General features: G+C 59.1%; 3 protein-coding genes across 3 annotated transcripts in view; 2 read left to right on the plus strand and 1 right to left on the minus strand.

Moving 5' to 3' along the window:
- LOC149852907 (BOLA class I histocompatibility antigen, alpha chain BL3-7-like) overlaps nucleotides 1–25,435 on the minus strand; it is a 622,447-nt gene that overhangs the window by 422,482 nt on the left and 174,530 nt on the right. The gene's annotated exons all lie outside the window — the stretch shown is intronic.
- PSMB8 (proteasome 20S subunit beta 8) lies at nucleotides 152–3,043 on the plus strand. Its single transcript, XM_090028353.1, has 6 exons — nucleotides 152–343; nucleotides 432–561; nucleotides 1,508–1,619; nucleotides 1,816–1,945; nucleotides 2,214–2,418; nucleotides 2,820–3,043. Exons 1-6 carry the CDS (start codon nucleotides 185–187, stop codon nucleotides 2,906–2,908), a joined length of 825 nt encoding a protein of 274 aa, XP_089884479.1. The 5' UTR covers nucleotides 152–184; the 3' UTR covers nucleotides 2,909–3,043.
- Nucleotides 2,958–25,435, plus strand: part of TAP2 (transporter 2, ATP binding cassette subfamily B member) — a 32,802-nt gene continuing 10,324 nt past the window's right edge. The window contains 15 exon segments of the mRNA XM_090029516.1: nucleotides 2,958–2,972; nucleotides 4,401–5,184; nucleotides 5,755–5,869; nucleotides 5,999–6,129; nucleotides 6,270–6,321; nucleotides 6,323–6,476; nucleotides 7,218–7,415; nucleotides 8,585–8,713; nucleotides 9,334–9,522; nucleotides 9,607–9,780; nucleotides 9,863–10,022; nucleotides 10,270–10,406; nucleotides 10,491–10,678; nucleotides 24,936–24,976; nucleotides 25,293–25,407. Of these exon segments, the coding sequence (XP_089885642.1) occupies nucleotides 2,958–2,972; nucleotides 4,401–5,184; nucleotides 5,755–5,869; nucleotides 5,999–6,129; nucleotides 6,270–6,321; nucleotides 6,323–6,476; nucleotides 7,218–7,415; nucleotides 8,585–8,713; nucleotides 9,334–9,522; nucleotides 9,607–9,780; nucleotides 9,863–10,022; nucleotides 10,270–10,406; nucleotides 10,491–10,678; nucleotides 24,936–24,976; nucleotides 25,293–25,407 (2,582 nt within the window).

The raw sequence follows: 25,435 nt of genomic DNA on the forward strand, positions 1-25,435 counted from the left end.
CCCCCCCCCCCCCCGGCTCCCTTCTCCGGGGTCCCCGGCGCTCGGCTCCCGCCCCGCTCCCCAGGACCCCGCTGCGCCGCCGGCACCCAGCGCGATGCCCCGAGCAGCCCCGCCCCGTCCCGTCCCGTCGCCGCCGCTTTCGCTTTCGGTGCGGGGCCGGGGCGAGGCGAGGCGAGGCGAGGCGATGGCGCTGGCGGAGCTGTGCGGGGCGCCCCGCGGCGTCTGGGCCTGGGACTGGGCGCCCCCCGGGGCCGGGGCCGGGGCCGGGGTCGCCCCGCGGGGCCCCGCGCACTACGGCTTCGCGGCGCGGCGGCCCGAGCTGGCGCTGCCCCCGGGGCTGCAGGTGGGCGCGGGCCGGGGGCGCGGGGCGGCCGTGCTGGGGCCGGGGGGGAGGGGGCTGGGACCGGTCCGACGTGTGTCCCCTCCCGCAGCCGGCCGAGTTCCTGCGGGGCCACGCGGGCCGCATCCAGCTGCTGCACGGCACCACCACGCTCGCCTTCAAGTTCCGGCACGGCGTGGTCGTGGCCACCGACTCGCGGGCCTCGTCTGGGAGCTACATCTGTGAGCTGCTTCGTGCCCCGTCCCCCCCCTGCCCCTGCCCCTGCTCCCGGGGCGCCCCCTCTTCTTGCTGCCCGGCTCCACGGCAGCGCCCTGGGCTGGCAGCCCTCCCCCACGCAGCCCCCGGCCTGCCAGGGCTGCCCTCGGGCTCCGGAGGCCACCCCACAGACTGGGCTCGGGTCGCGGTGCCCCCGGCCTGGCCGCGGCGCCCAGCTCTTCCCTGCTCCATCCCATCGTCCTGTGGAGGGAAGTGTCACCTGCAACCCCGGGCCGCACCGGGGAGGCCCCCCTGGAGTCCCGAGTCCAGTGTTGGGCCCTGCACTTCTAGGAGGAGGGGGCAGATGGGAAAGGGTCCAGCACAGAGCGACAGGCAGGAAGGATGGTAGGGAGAGCTGGTGACTGAGGCTGGAGAAGCGGCGTGGGGGATCACAATCAGAAGTCCCCAAAAGACAGTGACAGAGAGGATGGAGATGGGCTTCTCCCTGTGGCCACAGAGGACCAAACTGGGAGCAATGGCCTCTAGCTGCAGCAGGGCAAACTGAGGCTGGAGAGGAGGATGAACATCCTGACTCTGGGGGTTGGTCAAGCAATGGGCCAGGCAGCCCAGGGACACACTGCAGTCTCCACCCTGGAGTTGCCAATGGCAGGCTGGACCAGCACATGGCTGGGGTGGTTTAGGCAGGGGTGATGTTGCCCTGAGCCAGGGCCCGACTGGACGTAACCCGGGAAGGTCCCTTCCGGCCTGACTCTCCTGGGATCTCCCTGGTGCTCCTTCCCTCCTCAGAGGCACTCTTCCGTCCACCCACCCACCCACTGACTCCCTCTCTTCATCCACTCATGCACATGGGCCCAATCCTATTTCCCACCCCCGAAACTGGGCTCGCGCACAGGGTCCTTGTAAGGGGAGGAGGAAGGAGCCCCTCTGACGGCCCTGCCCCCCTCCCTGCAGCCACCCTGCAGTTCAACAAGGTGATCGAGATCAACCCCTACCTGCTGGGCACCATGTCGGGCAGCGCTGCCGACTGCCAATACTGGGAGCGGCTCCTGGCCAAGCACTGCAGGTGACCCAGCGGGTGGGTGGCTTGTGGGGCATGAGGGGGTGGGGGTGGGGAAGAGGCCAGGACATGGGGAAGGGAGGCTGTGTGGGCTGTGGGGGGTTAAGGGGCATCCAGGGTGTGGCAGTGTTGGGGCAGATCCTGGGCACAGGAAGGTGTGGGGGTGTGGGGTCCCCGGGCAGTCACCCCTCTCCCCCTCCAGGCTCTACGCTCTGCGCAACAACGAGCGGATCAGTGTCTCGGCTGCCTCCAAGCTGCTGGCCAACATGCTGGGCGAGTACCGTGGCATGGGGCTGTCCGTGGGCAGCATGATCTGCGGCTGGGACAAGAAGGTGCCTACAAGGGCCCCCCGCCCTGCAGCCTCACCCCCCAGGGCAACACCCAGCCACTGCCCTGCCCATGTGCCCCTGGTCAACAGTGAGCTGAGACCTTGGCCCCACCAGGCTCCCTGACCCACCGCCTGGTTACCTCCCCAGCCCTCAACCCCTCACTCCCTGTCCGTGGAGCCCCAGCCCAGGCCCTTCCCCCGCCCTGGCCCCAGCCCCTAGCCCCTGTCCCTGCCCCCAGCCCCTTCTCACCATCTCCCCCATGCGTTTGCAGGGCCCCGGGCTGTACTACGTGGATGACAACGGGACCCGCCTCTCCGGCCCCATGTTCTCCACGGGCAGCGGGAACACCTACGCCTACGGGGTGCTGGACAGTGGCTACCGGCCCGACCTCACCGTGGAGGAGGCCTATGCCCTGGGCCGCCGCGCCATCGCCTACGCCACCCACCGCGACGCCTACTCTGGGGGCGTTGTCAATAGTAAGGGCCCAGTGGCTGCTTCAGGGAGCTGAGCTTCCCCCCTGCCATCCCAGATACCTGGGTCCACTCCTGGGGGGTGAGCCTGTGGGGCTATGAGCCTGGGTGGACAGATCCCATTCCCCAAGGGACAGGAGTATCGCGGGGCCTCTGGAGTCTGCCGTCCCGGACGCCTGCATCCCGACCCATATTCCACCCTGTGCCCCCAAGGCTGGGGCTGCAGGGATGCTCTGTGGTCCCCATTGCTGGGGTGGGAGTGCTGCAGGGCCCCTGTGAGGTGAGTACCCTGCCCTGGCTTCCCAGACACCTGGGTCCCATCCCCTTCCTGGGCTCAGCCGTCTCATCCCACTCGCCCAGCGCTGCCCTCTGCTAGCTGCCCCCTCACCCTCCCATGTCCCCCCCAGTGTATCACATGAAGGAGGATGGCTGGATTCGGGTGGGACGGACGGATGTCAGTGACCTGCTCCACGCCTACACAGAAGCCAAGCAATGAGATGAGACTGGACCAGGATCAGGGAGCAGCAAGACTCAGGACCACGGCAATGAAGGAGGATGGGGTAGTGGGGGGAATGGGGTCGGTGGCACCCCAACACGTTCTGGTGCCCGACCAAATAAACTTGAACTAAACCCGCTGTGGCTTTGAGCGCTGAGTTTGTGAGTCATTTCAGGGGTGCTAGGGGGTGGCTAGGAGCTGGGTCTGTCTCCGAGGGGCAGTGTAGTCCCAAAGCTGGAGACCCCTGGTTGAAGCCCCCCTTAATGTGGGATGGGGAGATACTGGAATGGCCGCCAGGCCTGGGTGGGGTGCATGAGGCATAGGCCAGGGCGTGACGATGGGGACACCGGGATGGAAGGGGGAGGGGGCATTGGTTAGATGGGTTGTATTTAGATGGGTTGTGTTGAAGCCAGGCCCTTAAGTCACAGCTCTTACCCCGCTGTGAGAAGCCGCGCTGAGAGTCATACATCATCACTGCCCTCTCTCTTGGCTGGTGGGTCGGACGGGGTGTTCCCATGGGGGCCACAGCCAGGACACTTTGGGGACTGACAGAAACTGAGGAATAGTCTTTCCCTCGACTCCCAGACAATGGGCTTGATGCTCCCTGGGGCAGTAACAGGAATTTCATTGTCATGGGGGTGTCCTGGGGCAGGTCCCAGTCTCTGGGGTAACTGTGTCCTGCACCCACTGCCACAGCCCCTGGGTGCGTGTCTACAGCGTCATGCCCTGAGCACAGGACAGGACCAAGCTCGCTGCTGTTCTCGAGTCTGGGCTTCCAGGGAAGAGGTTTTCTCTCCGTACTCTATGGACAAGCAGCTCTTGACAGAAGCACCAGCACCCAGCGCACTTACAGCTCAGGCTGGCCTTTGGTAAGACTGCAGCAAGACTAGCATGTCTGTAGATATATATATTTGGATTAAACTCAGCTGTCTTATTAAACAGTTTGTCCCCCACCCCTCCCCTGGCCCCAAACTGCCTTAGAACAAACTCAAAAACCCAGACGTAAATATACCAAACCAATTTAAATTTAAAAAATGGAATTGGTATATATTTTTTAAAAAATCATTTGTATTTTTCAATTCTGGTAGGGAGAGAGGTTGATGGACAGAGAAGTGGTGGGGTGCCAGGAAGGGGTAGAAAGGTGTGTGTGTGGGGGGGGGGAATGGATGCATGGCTGGCTGGGTGGATAGATGAAGTGACTGGATGGATGGGCAGATGCATGGCTGGCTGGCTGAATGGACGGCTGGACGGGCAGGCGGGTGGGCGGGTGGGTGGGTGCGTGGAGGGATGGATGGACTGATGGCTAGCTGTATACATGAATGGGGGGTGCGGGGTGCACGGATGGATGGACGGGTGGACAGATCCATGAATGTGAACTGATGCATGGATGGAGGGAGGGTGGGTAGGAGGGAGGGCAGCTGGGTGGCTGGACCGGGGAACCGGTCTCTAAAAGACCGCCCCCCCCCCGCCGCCGGCTCTCCCGGTCTCCCAGGGCGGCTCACCCGGGGTTTATTTCTCGCCCGTCTGCCCCCGACCCCCGCCCGGCTCCGGCCCCTGCAGGCAGGGGCGCCCAGCCCGGCCCCGCGGTGCCGGCGCAGGAGGGCCGGGGCGGGGGGGGGGGGGCTCCGCCGGCGCCTCTCGCGCTCCCCCCGGCGGCCGCCGGCCCGGGGCTGGGGGCGGGGCGAGGCGCGGCGGGGAAGGGGCGCGGCGGCGAAAGCGAAAGCGCGGCGGGGCGAGCGGGAGCGGGGCGCGGGGGTTCGTGCGGGGCCGCGCTGAGGTCGCGGCCGTGGCCATGCCGCCCTGGGCGCTGCTGCCGTGCGACCTGGCGCTGCTGGCGCTGCTGGGCTGGGGGGCGCCGGCGCCGGGGCCGGCCCCCGCCGGGCTGGCCGGGCTGTGGCTGGAGGCGGCGCTGCGCCTGCTGGCGCTGGGGGCGGCCTGGCGCCTCCTCGGGCCCGGCCGCGGCCCCCCCCGCGCCGCCGCGCTGGCCGCGCTGTGCGTGGGCCCGGCGCTGCACGCCACGCTGCGGGCGTCGGCCGGCGCCCCCGCCGCCCCGCTGGCCCGCGGGCCCTGGGGCTGGCTGGCGCTGGCCTACGGCGCGGCCGGGCTGGCCCAGCTGAGCTGGCGGGCGCTGGGGCGCGGGCCCGCGGCGGCCGGCGCGGGGGAGGCGGCGCGGAGGCGCCGGGGCTGGGCCCTGCTGCGCCGGCTGGGGGCCCTGTCGCGGCCCGACCTGCCCCACCTGGCCGGAGCCTTCCTCTTCCTCAGCGCCGCTGTCGTCGGTGAGTGGGCCCGCAGGAGCCCTCGGCCCGGGGCACCTTCGCCCCGCGGGGCCGTGGCGTGGGCAGAGAGCGCCCTGCCTGGGAAGGCTAAACCTCGGCTTGAGGCGGCCCCCGGCTCGCACAATGGAGACGCAGAAGTATCCTCGTGCCTCTGAGCACAGGGCAGGATGGGGCCCAGCAGGTCAGAGCTCTTACGCTGGGCCAGCAGCTGCGGTCAGGCCGTGAGGCCCCGACCTGGCGGAGCCCGGGTACGAGGCACAGGCGCTTCAGCCAAGGCCTCTGTCGTGCCCGCTGCAGAAAGCTCCCCACGCCAGAGCTGTGCGAGCCCTGTCACCTCCACGGTGCTTGAGTCGGGGCTGGCGCTGCTGGCCCCACCAGCGGCTAGCGTCTGCGGAGGTGCCTGGTAGCTGGGCCCCCGCCCCTCCGTGCGAAACCGCCTCCTCTGAGACCTGCCACGCAAGAGCCCCCTGCGCGCAGCCTGGTGCACAGCTGGGGAGGGGGCGGCCCTGGCCCTGGGAAGAGGGGTGAGTCTGAGGGTCTGGGGTCTTAAAACCGTCCTTCCTGCTGCAGGTGAGACGTTCATCCCCTACTATACCGGCCGCATCATCGACATCCTGGGCAGCCGCTATGATCCTGATGCCTTCGCCACCGCCATCGGCCTCATGTGCTTGGTCTCCTTCAGCAGGTGGGTGCCCCAGCCTCCAGTGCAGGGTTCAGGACTGAGAGTGGGCTTTCCAGCTCCCCCAGAGGGTTCAGTCCAGAGCAGGAGAGGGAAGGCGGGGGCACCACTCTCATCTCCCCATCTCGCCCCCAGCTCCCTGGCTGCCGGCTGCCGCGGGGGTCTCTTCATGTTCGTGCTCTCCCGTCTCAATCTCCGCCTCCGCCGGCTGCTCTTCTCCTCCCTGGTGCACCAGGACCTGGCCTTCTTCCAGCAGGTCAAGACAGGTGGGTCCCAGTCTCCCCCATCAGAGTCTTCCCCCAGATACCCACTCCCCTCTTTGCACCCCAGGCCCTACTCCACCCTGTAAATCCCCCATGAGCAGTGAAGGGAGAGCTGGGCCTCACTGTGTCCCTGCCCCTTGCAGGGGACCTGACGTCGCGCCTCTCCAAGGACACGACCCTGATGAGCCGCTTGGTGCCGGCTCAACGCCAACATCTTCCTGCGCAGCCTGGTGAAGGTGCTGGGGCTCTACGGCTTCATGCTGGGGCTGTCGTGGCGCCTGACGCTGCTCTCGCTGCTGGAGTCACCCCTCACCATGGCCGCCCAGAAGGTCTACGATGCCCGCTACCAGGTACGGGGCTTGGGGAGAGCGGCCAGACCAGGAGAGACGTCTAAAATACTCAAAGCCTTTTGTTTGGAAAGCAGAAGGCTGAAGGGGGGCAGGACAGAGGCCGTCATCCGGCACTGGGAGCTGGCTGCAGCCAGGGCTGCGGGTGGCGACTGGGCTGTGCCAATGCTCCTGCTGGGACCAGACCCGGAGGGTCCTGGCTGGAGGGTCTTGCCTGTCTGCTCAGGCTCAGACTAATGCTGGATTTGGGGTCAGGAAGGGATTTGATCCCCTGGTTAGATGGGTATGGACGTGGGAGGTATTTGCTTTATTCTGCAGCAAGGGGACAGCCTCTGCCTGGGACCCTCTTTGCAGCAGCAGGACGTTGCCCACCACGGTCCCCCTGCTTTTCCTGTGGCTGGGTGGGGGTGATGCCTGGTGCTGTGTCAGGGGTGACTAGTTTTGTTCAGAGGTTGGACAGTGGATTGGTTTGGGCTGGTTTGGACAGGGCTGGTCCTACCTCAGGCAGGGGTTGGACTAGCTGTGAGCTCTGCAGGTCCCTTCCAGCCCCACAGCTTTAGGGTGCTGTGATCCTAGTTGCTCCCAAAGGCCGTGCCTCTATTGACTCTAGGGGCAGGCAGCCTGGACCCCATGTCTCAGAGACCCCTCTCTGCCAGTGGGGTGAGAGGGGCAGACCCCCACCCCCCAGGGGTGCAGGAAACCTCATGGCATCAGGGTATGCCCCATCTCTGTCCCACACCCCAGGCTGTGCTCAAGGCCATTCAGGACTCCCTGGCCTACTCGGGAGAGGTGGTACGCGAGGCCGTGGCCTCTGTGGAGACTGTGCGTAGCTTCGGCACTGAGGAGGAGGAGGCACGGCGCTACAAGGCAGCTCTAGCCCACACGCGGCACCTCAAGGACCGCCGGGACCTGGAGCGGGCCCTCTACCTGCTCTTCCGACGGGTGAGCCACCTGTGGGACCCTGGTGTCCAGGAGAAGGGGCAGGAGGAGGGCACGGCTCAGGCTGGGACAAGGGGGCCAGAGAAAGGACGTGGCTGGGATCCAGGCACCTGGGGATGGGTTATGCTGCCTGTGGGGGAGATAGTGGGGAGAATGAACCCAGGAGTCGGGGGGATGGGGGGGGGGTGCATCTGTGTATGTGTGCACATGCAAGTGCATGTGTTTGTGTGTTGGACAAGCGGGATTCTGCTGTGTGCATGTGTGTTGGACACGCAGGTTGTGCGCCTGTGTCTACATGAGTGAGCTCTTGCTATGTGTATGTGTGTCTGAACTGGATGCCTTCATTCTGTGGATACCTGGGTTGTTTGTGGGTGGGTGCGTGGGTTGTGTGTGTATGTGACACCAGGGTGGAGGTGGGGGTTGTGGGAGGTGTAGATGGGACAGTCTGTGGGGGGGTCTGTGATGGACACCTGCAGTTTGTGTGTGGACATGTCTGTGTTTGAATGCCTGGGTTGTGTGTGTGTGTGTGCATGTGTGGGACACCTGTTTTGTGTATGTGTGTGGGACACCTGGGAGGTGGGGAGTATTGAACACCTGCATTTTGTCTGAGTGTGTGTCTGTGTTGGATGCCTGGGTTGTGTGCACATGTGCTTGGATTGTATGTCTGTGTGCGCGTGTTGGACACCTGGGGGGGGTGTTGGATGCCTGTGTGTGCGCAAGCGTGTGTGTTGACCACCTGCATTTTGTGTGCGTGTTGGGGGAGGGGGATGTTGTTCCTTGCCCATGGACAGAGGGCACAGAGCACGTGACCCTGCTGCCTGTGTCTCCAGGGATGAGCTGAGTGCAGCAGTCCCTGGTGGTGGGTGAGCAGGGGACCCCGGTGTCCTGACCTGGCAGGCCACAGTCTGAAAGACGAGAGCCCCAGGGGAAGGAAGGCTGGCTGTGCTCTAGCACATGAACTGTGGAAGACAGACAGGAACCCAGGCATCTGGAAAAGAAATCCAGGTGTCTGGGAAAGACAGTGTGCAAGCTAGTGGCCAAGTTGAAGTCAGGCTGATGGATACCCTGTGGTCCAGGACAGCGATGGGCGACATGCTATCCAGGCACACTGGGGGGGATGCAGGGTTGTGAATGATGGGCTTGGGGGCATGACAGCCACTCTGTACCCCCAGCTGCTGCAGCTGGCCATGCAGGTGCTGATGCTGTACTGCGGCCACCAGCAGATCCAGGACGGGCTCATGACCAAGGGTGGTCTGGTCTCCTTCCTGCTGTACCAGGGTGAAGTGGGCAGATACGTACAGGTGAGTGGGGCAGGGAATTGCCCATCCCCTCTCCCCCACCTCCAGCACATAGATTTCATAGACAGTAGGGCTGGAGGGGACCCCGGAGGATCATCGGGTCCAGCCCCCTGCCCCAGGGGCAGGAAGTCAGCTGGGGTCATAGGATCCCAGCAAGATAAACATCCAAATGTCTCTTGAAGGTGTTCAATGTAGGTGCTTGAACCACCTCCGTCGGCAGCCTATTCCAGATCTTGGGGGCTCGGACAGTGAAGAATTTCTTCCTTACGTCCAGCCTGAACTGGTCATAGTGGAGTTTGTGACCGTTTGACCTCGTCATCCCTTGGGGCGCTCTGGTGAACAGATGTTCCCCCAGATCCTGGTGGTCACCCCAATAAACTTATAGGTGGCCATCAGATCACCCCTGAGCCTGCGCTTTTCCTGGCTAAAGAGCCCCATGGCTCTCAGGCTGTCGTCGTAAGATCTGTTTTCCTGACCTCTGATCATGCGCGTGGCTCTCCTCTGGACTCTCTCAAGCTTCTCCACGTCCTTTTTGAATTATGGAGCCCAAAACTGGACTCAGTACTCCAGCTGCGGCCTCACCAAGGCCAAGTACAATATCCCTGACTCTCTCCCACCCCCAGACCCTGGTGTACATATGTGGGGACCTGCTGAGCAATGTGGGTGCGGCAGAGAAGGTGTTTGAATACCTGGACCGGGTGCCGGCCGTGAGCACTGATGGGACCCGGGCGCCCGCCACGCTGCAGGGCCACGTCGCCTTCCGGGACGTCTCCTTCACTTACCCCTCGCGCCCCGACCTCCCCGTCCTCCAGGTACCTTGTTTTCCACAGCCCCAGGGGATCCTGGGTGTCTGCTGTGGCCACAATGACCCCATGATCTCGTGGCTGCTATTGCAGGGGGTGTCATTTGAGCTGCAGCCCGGGGCAGTGACGGCACTGGTGGGGTTGAATGGCAGCGGGAAGAGCACGTGTGTGGCGCTGCTGGAGCGGTTCTTCGAGCCCCAGGCCGGGGAGGTCCTGCTGGACGGGGAGCCCCTGCGCACCTACGACCATCGCTACCTGCACCGACAGGTGAGGGCTGTGGGCTGCACCTGGCGTGGCAAAGTAGCGAGCTTGGGGGATGGTCTCAGTTCACATGACTTCTCGTGGGCAGGTGGCACTGGTGGGGCAGGAGCCCACGCTTTTCTCTGGCTCTGTGTGGGAAAACATCACCTATGGGCTGGAGGGCTGTAGCAAGGAGCAGGTGATGGCTGCAGCGCAAGCAGCCCATGCTGCCAAGTTCATCGCCACGTTGGACCAGGGCTTGGAGACGGGTGAGTCCCATGGTGTACCTGGCCACAAGTTTTGGGAAGCCACACACCTCTTCCTGGGCTGCAGAGAGATCCCAGGCCTCCTGGCTCCCTTCTACAACCCAGCAGACCCCGTGCTGTCACAGCGCTGGGGGGAGAAGCCAGGCATCCAGCCCCCGCCCCTGCTCTAACTCCCCCAGCCCACACCTCTGCTCCCCAGGCTGGGAGACAGCCCACGTGTCCTGACTGTTGCTCTCTCTCCTGCCCACAGAGGTGGGGGAGAAGGGCGGGCAGCTGTCAGTGGGGCAGAAACAGCGAATCGCCATCGCCCGGGCCCTCATCCGGCAGCCGAGGGTGCTCATACTGGACGAAGCCACCAGCGCCTTGGACGTGGAGAGTGAGGCTGCAGTGAGTGGCGAGATTCGCACGCGGGTTTGCGGGGCGGGGGCACCTCAGGCTGTCTGTCCCCTGACGGTCTCTGCTCTTCCCCAGGTCCGTGCAGCAGTGCTGAGTGGGGGGGCCCGCACAGTGCTGGTGATTGCCCACCACATGGCGACGGTAGAGGGAGCCGACCACATCGTGGTGCTGGAGGGTGGTGCCGTGGCCGAGCAGGGGACGCATGCGGAGCTCATGGCGCGCCGGGGCCCCTACTACAGCCTGGTGCAGAGGCAGCTCGCTGAGTAACTCCCCACCGGGGAAGGAGCCCCTCTGCCTCCCAGCAGGGCCTGTAACCTAGTCGGGAGGGGGCAGCTGTCCCTGGGGGGGAAAGGTAGTAGAAGAGGTTGGGGAGAGCCAGAAACAAGGGCAGGACATGGGGTGGGTTGTGCTCTACCCTGGTGACCTTGCTGTGAGTCTCCAGTGTTACCTGCTTGTTGGGTGTTGGTTGGGGGGGGCGGGCAGGGTCAGGTATGTCTTGGAGCTGGGGTTGGGCTGTGCAATGTATTTTGTGAAATAAATGAAGAGCTGAAATAATGCATGAGCCTGTCATTGTCTGGTGTCTCTCTGGTCCTGGCTCAGGGGCTGGGGGCTGCCCAGAGGCTGGAGGGATGGTTGCCAGGGACAGCTGCAGCAGCAGGAGGGGTCCTGTCCTCACACAGACCCCACTGCCAGCAGACAGGTGCCTTTCTGGCACTTCAGGACCCTATGACAGCAGTTTTTACAACTGTGGGATGCACCCCCTGGGGAGGGGGGTGAAGGACATTGGGGGAGTGCAGGCAAGAAGTTTGCAAGAAGCCAGTGCCACTGCAGCCTTGTGGGGGGATGCAGGGGTGGGGAGCCCTGGGCAGGCTCTGCCAGCGGGCTGCTGTGCGGCTCTACCTGGAGCTGCAGTGGGGCCAACGTAGGAGGTGCTGGAGCCACGAGCTGTGGTGGCTGCTAAGATGAGGGGGTGGGGTTGCAGGGGGCAGTCGGTGACAAGTTGTAACTCAAAGTGGGGTTCAGCTCAAAAGGTTTGAAAACTACTGCTCTAGGGGATGTTCCCAGTCCAGGCAGAGGATGTGACTGGACTACAGCCAGTTGGAGGCTTAGAACAGGCCTCACCAGTGTTGGACACACTGGGCCAGTTTGCTGCATGGAGACAGCAGAGATCAGGCCAGCTCCAGCACCGCGGCACCTCCTACTCCCCCAGCCGTGCTGCGTGCCCCTGCCCAGCCCCAGAGAAACCTCCAAACAGGCTAGAGTGCGAGAAATCCAACATCAAACGTGTTAGCCCCAACCGTCTGTGCACATTTATTCTCTAAAGAAGCTCTTACAATCTTAAACTCTCAACACCCCGCCCCCCCCCCCCCCAAAAAGAAAAGAAGCGGGGAAAAGGGTTCCATCCTCAGCAGCAGTGTTCAGTGCAAATGAGAGAATTTGGCTGCCTCTGCTCCTGCCTGAATTGGGGATGTTCAGGCACCTGGGCACCAGTTTAGATTACAAGTTGCTCTTAGATCAGGCTTTTTATATGTCCTGAAAACACAGCCCTGTCCTGGAGTCACCCACAAAGGCTATAGGCACACGTTGAACAACACTGCAAAAATACACTGTGAGGGTTAATGCACAACGAATTCAAAACGCACGCTCTAGACAAGGGTGAGCAACCTCTGGCCCATGGTGCCACGTCATCCAGCCCATGGGCATTCTCATGGTCTGGAGATTTGCAGCAGAGGAGTGGTGTCACAACCCTGGTGCACGGGGGGGGCAGGTGTGCGGACCCAGGTCCAGCACCTTGGGAGGCAGGCAAGGGTGGGGCCAGCCCCCGGACTGCAGTATAGCTGCAGATGGACCCCACACTGCGCACCTGGCCAAAAGGTTGAGAGCTGCTGCTCTAGAGCATGACCCGCGCACTGCCTGATGTAATGAAAGCCTTGCCCGTCTCAGTAAGGATCACTTCCAGGGTCATCTCACCTCTACCCGTTCTTTTTATAAAAAGCAAAGACAGTAAAATCAGGGCATTGGGAAGGGGTGAATCAGTGCAGGGTGTTGCTCAGTGCTGTGCCCTCTCCTCAGTGGGCCCTTCAGGAGGTGGCACCGACCCCACCCAGCTCTGCTAAGCTGGGGGATGAAGACACGGGAGATGAAGGAACCAGAGAGACTGCAACACTGGGCAGTCGCTGACCCAGCACTCGGCTCCTGCACGTTTCTCCTCACTTGCTTATCTCTGCAGTCCCGGTCTGTGGCCCCACCAGGGCCCGGGACCTCCTGGCTAACCTCCTTCTGGCCCTGACCAAGTTGGCTATTTATGTCACCAGGAAGGAGGCTCTGGCCGAAAGGGTCCCTGGGGACTGTGGGGCCATCTTCCTGTGTTTCCTACCATCCAGTCTGTGGGCAGAGCACTGCTGGGCAGTAGCTGCCGGCTCTCTAGCTGTGTTTGAGAGTTGGTGGGCACTGTCTGGGGTGCCCCGAGGTATGCAAGCTGCTCCCAGCACAGCCAGAGGGCCCTTCACATTCACCCTGCTCTGGAGCGGTGGTGACCAGGAGCTGGCTGGCAGGTCATGGGGCTGGTAGCTGCACCCCTGGGCTGACCCCTGGCCCTCCCCCAGGGCTCACACAGAAGAGGTGGGATTGCCAGGAGCCCCATGGCCCCACATACAGCCAGAGGTGCCAGTTGCACTGGAGGGAGGGCAAGACCTGACCCCAGCCCAGGAAACAGCACTGCCCCACCCACAGCAGATTGGACAGGGGTTGAGATAGGCCCTGCCTGGCCAGGGACCCACATGCTAAAAGCAGCCTCTGAAGATGAGATGCAGGAACCCCCCCGCCCCCCAGCAGCCACCGAGCTTCCAGCCCAGCCAGTGCTGGCACCCGGGCAAGAGGGGGCACAGACAGCGCCGTGGAGGAAACACGGGCTGCAATGAGCAGACACCCGCCGTGTCCTGGGGGCTCCTGCCATCCCTGCTCGGTGGGGGGCCTTCCCTGGCCCCACATCCCTGCCCCGCTCTAGGACCCTGAAGCCCCCTCTCTGCAGTGGGAGCCCCCACCTGCCCACAGACCCTGCCTCTGCCAAGCCCCCAGGCCGGCGGGAGAAGTGAGGCCAGGGGTGAGCACAGCTGGACTGGAGATGAGTTGGGGAAAATTGCAGTTCACTGGGCCCCACTCTCTCTCCAGGTTGGCATCGAGGAAGAGGGAAAAGTGGGACTGGGCAGCATCTGCCTCCGCTGTCCCCACTCAGGGTGGGCTTCCCATTTTACTGGCCCTCTGTCACAGCCCCCGTAGGTGTCCTCTAGGATCAGCAGGGAAAGCAGTTCTCCCCGCTGTCAGGGTAAGCAGGCAGACAGACAGGACCTTGACCCCCAGGATCTGATGCTGTCACTGTCACAGGGTCTGTGCCTTGGCAAGGTCTTAAAAGCTGGCAGGTCCTCCCTCAGCTGGCAGTGCTGCTGGCTAGTGGGCACCCTGCTCCCTTGTGCCTCACCCTGCGGCCCAGGGCCATGGCAGGCGGCACAAGAACAGGGCGATGCCTTGCAAACCTGAGGCACCTAGACGTGGGACAGAACGGGGAAAGCATGCTAAGAAGAAAGGGTGGTATCATACTGTACAAGGAAGGGGGTCAGAAATGTCCTTCACAGGAGCTCCTCCTCCCCCTTGCCCTAGTCACCGCTGCTCCACTCCACTTTCCCACTTACCACCAGTCTGGTTGCAGTGCCGTCGTACAGCGCCCACATTCACTTTGAATGTCCTTGCGTGCTCTCCACAAGCTGGCTCTGGGCATCCCAGCACTCTTGGCCCTTCTGCTTTATCCAGTCCACGTGGGGCTGAGCCCTACAAATCAGAGACACGGGGTCCTGCTCTGCTCCGGCTTGCACCCAGCAAGGCCTGGATCCCAGACTTGGAGTGGGGGGCTGGGACCTGCACCCTCCCCGACCTTTGGTCCCAAGCAAGGGACGGCCCCTGCTCCATGGCACTCAGGACCTGAGGCCTAGTGCACATGCAGGCTGCCCCAAGACTTACCATGTAGACCAATCTGTAACTGCTGTAAAACTATTACAGCCCCTGCTATAGGCACTGCCTTTCACTGCTATGTCTTATTCATCTAAACTCACAGGAATAAGCCACCCCTGCTCCAACACAGCTGCCTTCGCAACAGGCTCCCACACCCTCCGAGAGCAGTACGAAACCTGTGCACAGAGTGACCCTGGAAACCTTTATCCCTGCTGCTTAAATCTCTGCCTCTTATTTTGGTCCCCACCTCAGCCCCACTTCTTCACACATTTCCACCAGTTTAATTGGAGTGGAGCGATGGAAAAGAGTTCCTGCAACAAGCGCTGCTTAGCAATAACTGCCTGGGCCCACACTCTCACTGGGCAATAATGAACCTCTCATGAGGTCCAGTAAAGACAGGTGCAAAATCCTGCACAGAAGACAGGACAATCCTACACGCCAGAACACGCGTGGGACCAACTTGCTAGGCAGCAGCTCTGCAGAAAAAGACCTGGTGGTTCCATAAACTTGGCCCGAGTACACTTCACGCCCACATCCAAGTCACTGAGGAAGACGTTGAAGAGTACAGGTCCAAAGGCCAAGCCCTGCAGGACCCCACTGCCCACATCCTTCCAGGTCATTGCCAACCTGTCCACCACCACGTTCTGGGTGCGACCCCTAAACAAATTTGCCACTAAGTCACAGTCTCTGAATTTATTTATTAGATTGGGGTGGGATACTGCGTCGAAGGCCTTCCTAAAATCCAAGTAAACGACACCTACCTCTGCTCCTGCGTCTAAGCATTTTGTGACCTGATCATGAAAAGAAACAAGATTTGTCAGGCATGATCTGCCTGCTACAAATCCATGCTGATTGCCCTGCTGCTGTATTTTTCCCACTGGACTCCCACAAATATGATCCTCAATAATTTTCTTAAAAACTTTTCTAAGGATAGAGGTGAGACTAACTGGCCCATAATTACTTGGATCCTCCTTCCTCCCCTTCTTGAAAACAGGGTCCGCATTGGCCCTTTTCCAGTCGTCCGGGACCTGACCCGAGTGCCACGAGTGCTCAAACAGCCGTGCCGGCATAGCTTTCTGCTATGTCATCGGCCAGTTGCTTCAGTACTTTCAAATGCAGCTCGTCTGGGCCTGCTGACTGAACACGTCCAGTCCACCCAAGTGCCTCTGCACCAAGTCAGCGTCAACAGTTGGTGGGCTGGTGTCTCTTTGATGCCCACCTAAGAAGCCATTAGGAGACTTGCTTGACCCTTATTCAGGAACAGAGGCAAAAAACTCATTGAAGAGCTCAGCTTTGTCTGCCCTGTCCACCACCTTCTTGTTCAGTAGAGGTCCTATGCTGCCCTGTGCCTTTCTTTTGTTCCCTGCATAACTAAAAAATTACTTTTTGTTGTCTTTAATTTCCATTGCCAACCTCAGCTCCATAGTCACCTTGGCCTTTCTAACCGCCTCCCTACAATTGGCAGCCAAGTAGGTATATTCCTCCGTGATAGCTTCCCCCTGCTTCCACTGCCTATATGCCTCTTTTTGCCCTTAGGCTTCCCTGGATTTCTCTGTTTAACCAAGGAGGTTTTCTGGCCCTTTTGCCCCCTTTCCCTTGCACTGGGATTGTCTTCCTCTGCACCCGAAGGATCACTTCCTTTAGGAACAACCACCCTTCCTAGACTCCCATCTCGCCAATACTCCTATCCTGCAGGGCATCATTGACTAAACTCCTGAGCACACTGCGGTTGGCCTTCCTCAAGTCAAGCACTTCCACCCTACTAGTTATCTTACCCACTCTATGCCGTATGGTGAATTCAATTGATTGGTGGTCACTGTCTCCAAGGTGACCACGAATCTGCAGCTCCCCTACCAGGTCATCGCCTGTAGCCAACACCAAATCCAGTAGGGCATTCCCCTAGCGGGACCTTCTACCTCCTGCGTTAGGTGAAGGTCCTGCACGCAGGTTAAGGATCTACGTGAATGGTTGGATTTGGCGGACTGCTCCTCCCAGCAGATGTCCAGGTAGTTCAGGTCCCCCGTGACAACCACATCCCCAGCCCGTACGGCCTTGGAAAGCTGCCTCAAGAACACCAAGTCTAGCGCTTCCTCTTGATGCGGTGGTCTGTAGCAGACCCCCACCACCAAGTCCCCTTCCCCATGTCCTCCATGTATCCTAACCCACAATGCCTCAACTTTCTCCTCCTCCAATTCTATGTTGATTAGAGTTGATGTATAATGCTCCTTAACATAGAGAGCAACCCCTCCCCCCTCTTCCCTACTCTGTCCCTTCTGTACAACCTGTAGCCCTCAATATGCACCGCCCAGGCACGGGTAGGGTCCCCCCAGGTTTCCATTAGCCCCACTATATCAAAGTTATTGCTTGAGCAGGAGTGTGAGTCCTTCCTGCTTGCTCCCCATGCTCTTAGCATTAGTGTAGAGGCACCTGAGCCCCCGAATGGTGCCTTTTGTGCCCCACCGTTCTGATGCCCAGGGGGCCCCTTAGTGGGATGTCCGGTTGCATGTCTCATAGACTGTAGGTCCTAGATTCTCTCCATCTCCTTCATCCCTGTCCCCCATCGAACCTAGTTTAAAGCCCGATATAGGAGATCAGCCAACCTGCAAGAAAAGAGACTCTTACCTTTTGTGGAAAGGTGAAACCCATCGCATCCCAGGAGGTCCCTTGCATGGAGATGTGGATTGTGGTCCAGGAAGCCAAAACCTGCACAATGGCACCAACTCCGAAGCCGCAGGTTGACGTCTCTGACACAGGTGATGTGATGCCTACTGTGACCGCTGACTGGGAGGATCGATGAGAAGGCCACCTGCACTCCTGCCTTCCTAATCCTGGCCCCCAGAGATGTGTGGTCACTCACGATACGGTCCTGACTAATCCTGCCCGCATCATTTGTGCCCACATGGCTGAGGACCATAGGATAGTAGTCGGAAGGCTGTGTGAGGTCAGGAATCCTCGCCGTGACACCCCTCATCCGGGCTCCAGGCAGACAGCAAACCTCTCGTGCCACGGGATCTGGGTGACAGATGGTTCCCTCCATGCCTCTCAGCAGGGAGTCACCCACCACGACGATGCGGTGTCTCTTCTTCGATGTGAGTTCCCCCCTCAGTGTGAGGAACCTCTTACCTGCTGGCTTCTTCCTCCAGCGCTATCCTGGCACAGGCCAGGATAGCACTAACCATGTTCACTCCCCTGGCCACGATGAGGACAGCCAGGGCAGGATCCCAGGGGACAGGCCACCCTTCATGTCAGGGACTGTGGGGGGTGGACAAGAGGAGAAGTTACAGGGCAGCATGCACCAGGGATGCACCTTCTGTGGATGGGATGATGGAGCACTGCTGTTGAGTCTGCACCACCTCAGACCTTGCCCTCACCCTGAACATTAACTTGTTGTTGGCCTGTGGAACTCCCTGCCACAGGACATCCTCCATGCTGAGAACCGTGTCTCCCGGGTGTTGCTCCCCGATTGGGTAGCAGAGGGGTGTGCGCTCGTCAGGTATCTGGACTTATAAAGGCAGGCAGGGAACTCACTCGTATGGCTTCAAACAAGTTTATTTTTACTTACACTCTACGTCGGAGGTGCAGGCTGCAGACTTCTTACAAAGATTTCGTTTCATTTTACGTTCACTAGTTACCGGGAAGCAGAACTGCTCATAGGATCTGATGCGCTAACCAGGGAAGGGGTACGCTGGGAGTTTTCGATGGCGGGGGGCACGGGGTGGCCGGTCCCTGTGGTGTGTGGAAGTTGCACACTTGGTGGATTTCGCTAAGTCCTCCCCGAGCGGTGTTAACCACCGGTTTTTATACTCGTCGCAACCCCGAGGTGCGCTTTCACCCCGTCAGCTTCGGGCATTCTATTCATGGCCTGATTTGAAGAGTGCGGCAGCTAAAAAGTGAGGGAGTTACTGGCGCACTCAATTACTTGAAATCATGCGATGACCCCACACTGGCCGCACGTGCCCGGTGGCCAGTAGAGCTGTAGGCGGCGATATGCCAACACATAAGGATACTACGTATGGGGCAGTATGCGGGCGCGGTGTGCGGGCGCGGCGGCACAACAGTAGACTGGTTTCTTACGCTGGGAATGGCAGTGTCTGGGCGAGAGCACTGAATGCAGCCCATGGGCAGGGATGCCAGAGGTCATGTGCTGCAGCTGGTCCTTTCTCAGCTCTCAGAGAGGTGCCTCCCATCCATTATCCCCCTTACAACCCTTACCCCAGGTCAAAGAGGGCTCCAGCAGGCTGCTGCGCTCCACCTGGCAGGCATAGTGGTGCACGGCAGATGCAGGGCCAAGCTCCAGGGATGTCCATAGGTAGAATTTGTCATCAGCAGTGGACAGGATCCTGCCAGTGAAAGTCTCCGGTTGGACCTCTTCTCCTTCCTGCACCCATGAGACATGGATGGGACATGGGTAAAACCCCTCACATGGCAGGACAGGGCGGCGGAGCTGTTGGGGACATCTCTGTGGGACACCAACACCGTGGGGGAGACTGGGGAGGCAGGAAGGCAGGGACAGCTAGTGATGAGCCTGGGTCCAGGACAGCTTCAGGCAGCAACACACGGCAACACACAAGGTCTGTTGTGCTCTAGAAGCCTGTGACATTGGGACCATTCCCTCACCCCTCTGGGCCAGGGTGGCCTTTCCCCCCTGCGGCAAGCTCTTCAGGGTTTGCAGACACTTCTCCTTCAGGTACCACTGCACAAACTGGTCCAGGTCTTGCCGTTGGCCCACCACGTCTTCTGGGCCAACGCCACTGGCACAGCCACCACCCATGTTGGATGATGGGGTGAAATGCAACCTGTTTAAATTTGCTGATGATACCAAAATTTGGAGTGAGGTGAGCATGCTAGTAGGGAGGGAAAGACTGCAACAAGACCTGAATAGGTTACAGGAATGGGCTAACAGGATGCGTTTCAACACTGACAAGTGCAGGGTGCTGCACATGGGCAGTAGAAACCAGCAGCACATTTATAGACTGGGAAACTCCCTTCTTGAGAGCACGGAGGCAGAAAGGGATCTGGGAGTCATTATTGACTCCAAGATGAACATGGGCCAACAAAGTGAGGTCACGGTTGGCAGGGCTAACCGCACCTTGTCGTGCACCCACAGGTGCATCTCAAGTAGAGCCAGGGAGGTGACCCTCCCCTCTACACGACACTGGTCAGGCCGCAGCTGGAGTACTGCGTCCAGTTCTGGGCGTCCCATTTCAGGAGGGATGTGGACAACACTGAAAGGGTGCAGAGGAGGCCACCCGCATGATCCGGGGACAACAGGGCAGACCCTACACTGAAGGACTGCGGGACCTAAACCTGTTCAGCCTTCACAAGAGAAGGCTGAGGGGGGACCTGGTGACTGTCTATAAACTCACTAGGGGGGACCAGAAGGGTTTGGGGGAAACACTGTTTCCCCGAGTGCCCCCTGGCATGACAAGGAACAATGGGCACAAATTATTGGAGAGTAGATTTAGATTAGACATCCGCAAGAACGACTTCACAGTCAGGGCGGCTAGGATCTGGAACCAACTTCCAAGGGAAGCGGTGCTGGCTCCTACCCTGGGGGTCTTTAAGAAGAGGCTTGATGCCTACCTGGCTGGACTCATTTGAGTCCAGTTTTTCTCCCGCCCAGGCGGGGGGTCGGATTTGAAGATCTACAAGGTCCCTTCGACCCGACTTCTGTGATTCTGTGTTTGCTTCTGGATGTTGCAGCTGACAAAATCCTCTTCATCATAAGCGCAGTAGAACTTCTGGCCCCCTAGCACATCGCTGCTGAGAGAGCAGCCCACACGGCTCTGTTTGCCATGCAGCCTGCACAGGAGCATCCAGTCAGCACATGGCAGCCTCTGATCTCATACACTGCTCTCCAGCAGGATGAACCATTCAGCCAGTGACTGCTGTGCGAGAGCTGCACATGGGGGCATTAGCCTCACGTCTCGGCAGCACCCACCTCCATGGGATGCACGGCAACCTCAGTTACATCTTGGCTGTGCTACAGCCGGGCCAGCCACCCCCAGCCAGTGTGTGCGCATCTGAGTTCTCTTCACTAGATACAGCACCTGAGGCCCCTGCCACCTTTTGAACATATTATGCAATTAACTGGTTTACTGTGCAAAAAAAGACCATGTCATGTGTGGTGAGAGAGACCTAACTGTAGGTGTATACTACAGACCACCAAACCAGGGGGAGGAACTGGATTTAGAGTTCACCCAAGTACTGATAGAGGCTGCACAGGCATGGGATATGGTCATCACAGGCAACTTCAATTATCCAGACATCTCTTGGGAGGAACACTTGGCCAAGTAGGATCAGTTGTGATCCTTCCTGACCTGCACTGAAGAGCTTTTTCCTGATGCAGGACGTGCACAGGCCAACCAAAGGTAACACCTTACCACTACACAAGGGGCATACATCAAGGGCTCAGAGAACAACTGTTCTCCAAGGCACCCTTGGGGAAAACCAGGAGTAATGGTCACAAACTCCTGGAGTCATTTCAGACTCATTATTAGGAAAAACTTCTTCACAGTCAGGGTGTCCAGACTGTGGAATAAGCTCCTTCCAGAGGTGGTGCAGTCACCAACCCTGGAAATCTTCAAGAGGAGACTGGACAGTCACCTTGTTGTGGTCACCTGACCCCGTTGTCTTTCCTGGGGGGTCATGGTTGACCACAAGATGAACAGGAGCCTGCAATGCGATGCTGCGGCTAGTAAAGCAAGCAAAACACTGGCGTGCATCCATAGATGCTTCTCGAGCAAATCCCAGGACATCATTCTCCCCTTGTACTCAGCCTTGGTGAGGCCGCAGCTGGAGTACTGCATCCAGTTTTGGGCTCCACAATTCAAAAAGGACATGGAGAAGCTTGAGAGAGTCCAGAGGAGAGCCACGCGCATGATCAGAGGTCAGGAAAACAGATCTTACGATGATAGGCTGAGAGACATGGGACTCTTTAGCCTGGAAAAGCATAGGCTCAGGGGTGGTCTGATGGCCACCTATAAGTTTATCAGGGGTGACCACCAGGATCTGGGGGAACGTCTGTTCACCAGAGCGCCCCAAGGGATGACGAGGTCGAACGGTCACAAACTCCACTGTGACCGGTTCAGGCTGGACATAAGGAAGAATTTCTTCACTGTCCGAACCCCCAAGGTCTGGAATAGGCTGCCATCGGGGGCGGTTCAAGCTCCGACTTTCAACACCTTCAAGACACATGTGGATGCTTATCTTGTTGGGATCCTATGATCCCTCCTGACTTCCTGCCCCTGGGGCAGGGGCTGGACTCGATGATCCTCCTGGGTCCCTTCCAGCCCTAATGTCTATGAAATCTATGAAATCTTCCAAGGTCCCTTCCAGCCCCTCACAACCTATGAATCTGCATACCTGTACCCCCACCCCCTGCCCTCCTCAGAGGTCCTGCCCCTGAACCAGTCTATGTCAGACCTCTCTCCACCTGGTGACATCTGCTATTTCTTTCCCATCCTCCTCTTCTGGCTTCCTGTAGTGCCAGTACATTTCACTCAGCCCCATTTTAATACAGTCCTCGACCGTGGGGTCTGAGTGTCTGTTTGTGAGCAGGTTCCTGGCTTTCCACAGTGCAGACCTGAAGTGGGACAGGAACGGGTTGAAGCAGGCTTTTGGGGGTCCCTTGCTGTCTGGTCAGGTGCCCACAGAGAACCACTTCCCTGGTCCGGTCTCTAAAACTTGTCACCCATGCAGGACCCATGCACAGAGCCAGTACCCTCCTTGCTACGTGCTCAGCACTGCCCAGCCCAGGAGCACTTGGCCCTCGCATGCCGGGGTGAGCTGGCTTTCTACCATGGGCCATTTTGAACTGGCTCCAGTGTGGTGCAGGGATCGGGTATTAACCATCAAGTGACTGTCTGTCCCAGCCCCAGCATGATACCCAAGCCTTCAGCTTGGATCACCTCCATGCAGCAGCCTGATAGGAGCTGAACACACGTTACCGAATACAATCTGGAGAGACTTCTCCCACAAAAGAAATCCTCTTTGCTAGGATACAGTGGCACTCAGGCTGTGTTTTGCTGCTCAAACACACACACACATTTCTGCTGTAAGGCCAGTTAACAAGGCTAAATGTGACATGAGACACAGCTGTGAGTAAGGGCTGTGGTTGCAGTGCGGCTGCCACCCTCAGGCAAGCAGTGATTCGCCCCATCCTACCCAGCGCTACCAGCCCGTCCCTGTTTGCCGCTCGCCACTCGCAACTGCAGCTGGCAAGAGTCCCCGGCAGAACTGCAGCGTGAAAGCGCAGGTCTAAAGGATGATCATTATCCAGTATGTTAAAATACAGACATGGTATACAAGAAGCCCACAGACCAACATATGTAACTGCACAGAGCCAGCAATCACCCTAAACACACCAAGAAAGCTGTGACATACAGCCAAGCCCTCAGATACCAATGAATTTGCACTGAGAACACCCATGATTGTCAACTCCCAAATTTCAAAAGGGCTTTCACCCAACAAGGACACCCCTCCAGAGAGGCAGATCACACTTTTGAAAGAGCCCCTGAAGACCACGTGAAGAATTATTGCCGTGCAGAAGGAAAACCCTCATGAATCGAACACCAGTGGTTATGATATATCATCCCCTGCCCTGAGACCTATATGGAAAATCCTCAGACAATTGCAACCCAGGCTAGAAGAAGACCCAATTCTTAAAGAGATCTTTCCAGAGCCACTCATCCCAGACTTCAAAAAAGCGCCGAACCGTGCTAACCTCATCACCAGAAGCAAACTTCCCTCAGCCCAAAACACTGAACGGATCCAGACCGTGCCGGGACAAGAAATGTAAAACCTGCCAACATATCTCAAGTACCCCCACAATTACTACATCCCACAACATGTTATATATCTCATCCAGTGCACCAAATGCCCCAATGGAAAATATGTGGGAGAGACCAAACAACAATTGCACAGCAGAACAAATGCACACCACAAATCTATCCAAGTCAAGGATACCCAGTACCTGTGGGGGCACATTTCTCACAGGACAACCACTCTCTCTCCAATCTCTCAGTTCCAGTCTTCAAAGGGAATTTACAAAACACCTTTTCCAGATGAGCCTAGGAACTTCACTTCATCAACCTACTGGATACAAAAAAAATCATGGACTAAATATAGACATTGGATTTATGACACATATAACCTGCCTAACATCTGACTTCCTAGATACCTCTCCACTATTTACCAGCTACATTCATTCCCCACCCCAACCCCCACCTGTCTCTCACCCACTGACTCCTCAATTTCCATGATCACTGACTGCCTTCCTTGCTGCAGCCCAGCCTCTGGCTTCTTTACCATCTAGGAAGAGCGCACACCACCTGCAGGTGCCTCCTCAGCCTGATGAAAGGTGTTTGTGTTCAAAAGCTTGCAAAGAAGAATTTTCCCAACTATATGAGTTGGTCTAATAAAAGATATCAGATTTACCCAAAGAACCATTTAAGGTTCAGGTCACCTGGGCTGGGGGGCTCTCTCTTTATTTTTCCCCTGAGTCCCCTGAGGGAGAGATGGCCAAGCGTGGGCTATGGTGAGCAACCAGAGGGCAGGGGCCACAGCTGAGAACGACCTCCCACAGGCAAACTCGGTGCACTGATGGTACTTGTGGGGAAGGCTGTTCTCAGTTGACCTGAGGGATGTGGAGAGGATGGGGAGGGGGTGGGGCGTGAGGTGGTCTCCAAGTGGGTCACTCAGCCGGCTTCCTTCCCAAGGCCGCTCCACTCCATGGTCTGGGGTTTCTGGCCAGTTCAGTTCTATGGGCAAACTTCTTCCCACAGAAACAAAACCAACAGTAAAATAAGCCGTGAAGATGGATCCATCAAGATTTCTAGTCTTTCTTCAGACCCTGAAAGGGCATCACAGACTTCGTGCTTCTCAACACCACAGCCTTCCTCCTCGCCCCCTTTTACACAGCTCCACCCTCATCCAGACTTGAGCCGGCTCCCAGCCCCCTGCCTGGCACCCTAGGAGCTGCTGCCTGCCTGCACCTGGGGCTTCAGCCCCTCAACCTGGTACCTCTTTACAGGCTGCCTCAGGTACAGTTTAGGGCCCACATGGGGACGAAGGGGTGTCCAGGTGGAGGAGCCCAGAAGAAAAGCACACTGTGTTACATTGCTGCTATTTAACCTGGCTTGGGAGGTGGGGCCTCCAGTCAGGAGGCAGAGAGGAATCACAGAAACTAAGCAGCAGCTTATTGCTGGCACATGAATGACACTGCCAGTACTTCAAAACCACAAACCTCTTGTCCTTTCTGTGCATGTAGGAGAGGGCTGGGCTCTGTCCTCTCCTCCACAGGTCTGGGTTTCTTACCCTCTTTCTGGCTCCACTCTCATCAGCTTGTCACCACGTCCAGCTGGCTCCAGACTCCCAGCCCCGGTTGACTATTATTTGCTGCTCTTTGCTGACCAGCTGCAGCTGGGTACCAAGCTCTGGAGGAGATGAAGGGGTTGAGGGACACTAAAAGAGGGGACATCCACAGTCTGCACATCCCATCCCCTTGTGTCACAGTGGGGGAGTCTTCATCTTCCTCACCATCATGGCCATTGTGGGTGAGTGGGGCACCCCCAGACCTCCCCTTTCCCCTTCTAGGGTGGAGGGCATCCCACAACAAGCCCAGGGAGCCTTGTCACCTGAAGGGTGCCCTGTGCTGAGGGCTGGCGCTGCTGGCCCTGCTGAGTTGGGAACGCAGCCCCCTGTCAAGTGAAACCACTGCAGCTGAGAATTACAGGGGGGCCAGGGACCCAGCAAGTGTCCCCCACTGATCAGGGACTCAGCCCCTGCCAGGAGGGCAGCTGGGGAGGGGGTACCCTGATCCTGGGCATGGGGTCCGGAGAGCTAGCCCTCAACGTGCCCTTCCTGCCGCAGGTGAGATGTTCATCCCCTACTACACCGGCCGCATCATTGACATCCTGGGCAGCTGCTACAATCCTGATGCTTTTGCCATTGCCATCGGCCTCATGTGCCTTGTCTCCATCAGCAGGTAACCCCCCCCAGGGATTTGTGGATTA

The sequence above is a fragment of the Crocodylus siamensis genome, chromosome 15 (assembly GCF_052110815.1).
Source record: "Crocodylus siamensis isolate JL-2025a chromosome 15, ASM5211081v1, whole genome shotgun sequence".
In the NCBI taxonomy this organism is placed as follows: domain Eukaryota; kingdom Metazoa; phylum Chordata; order Crocodylia; family Crocodylidae; genus Crocodylus; species Crocodylus siamensis.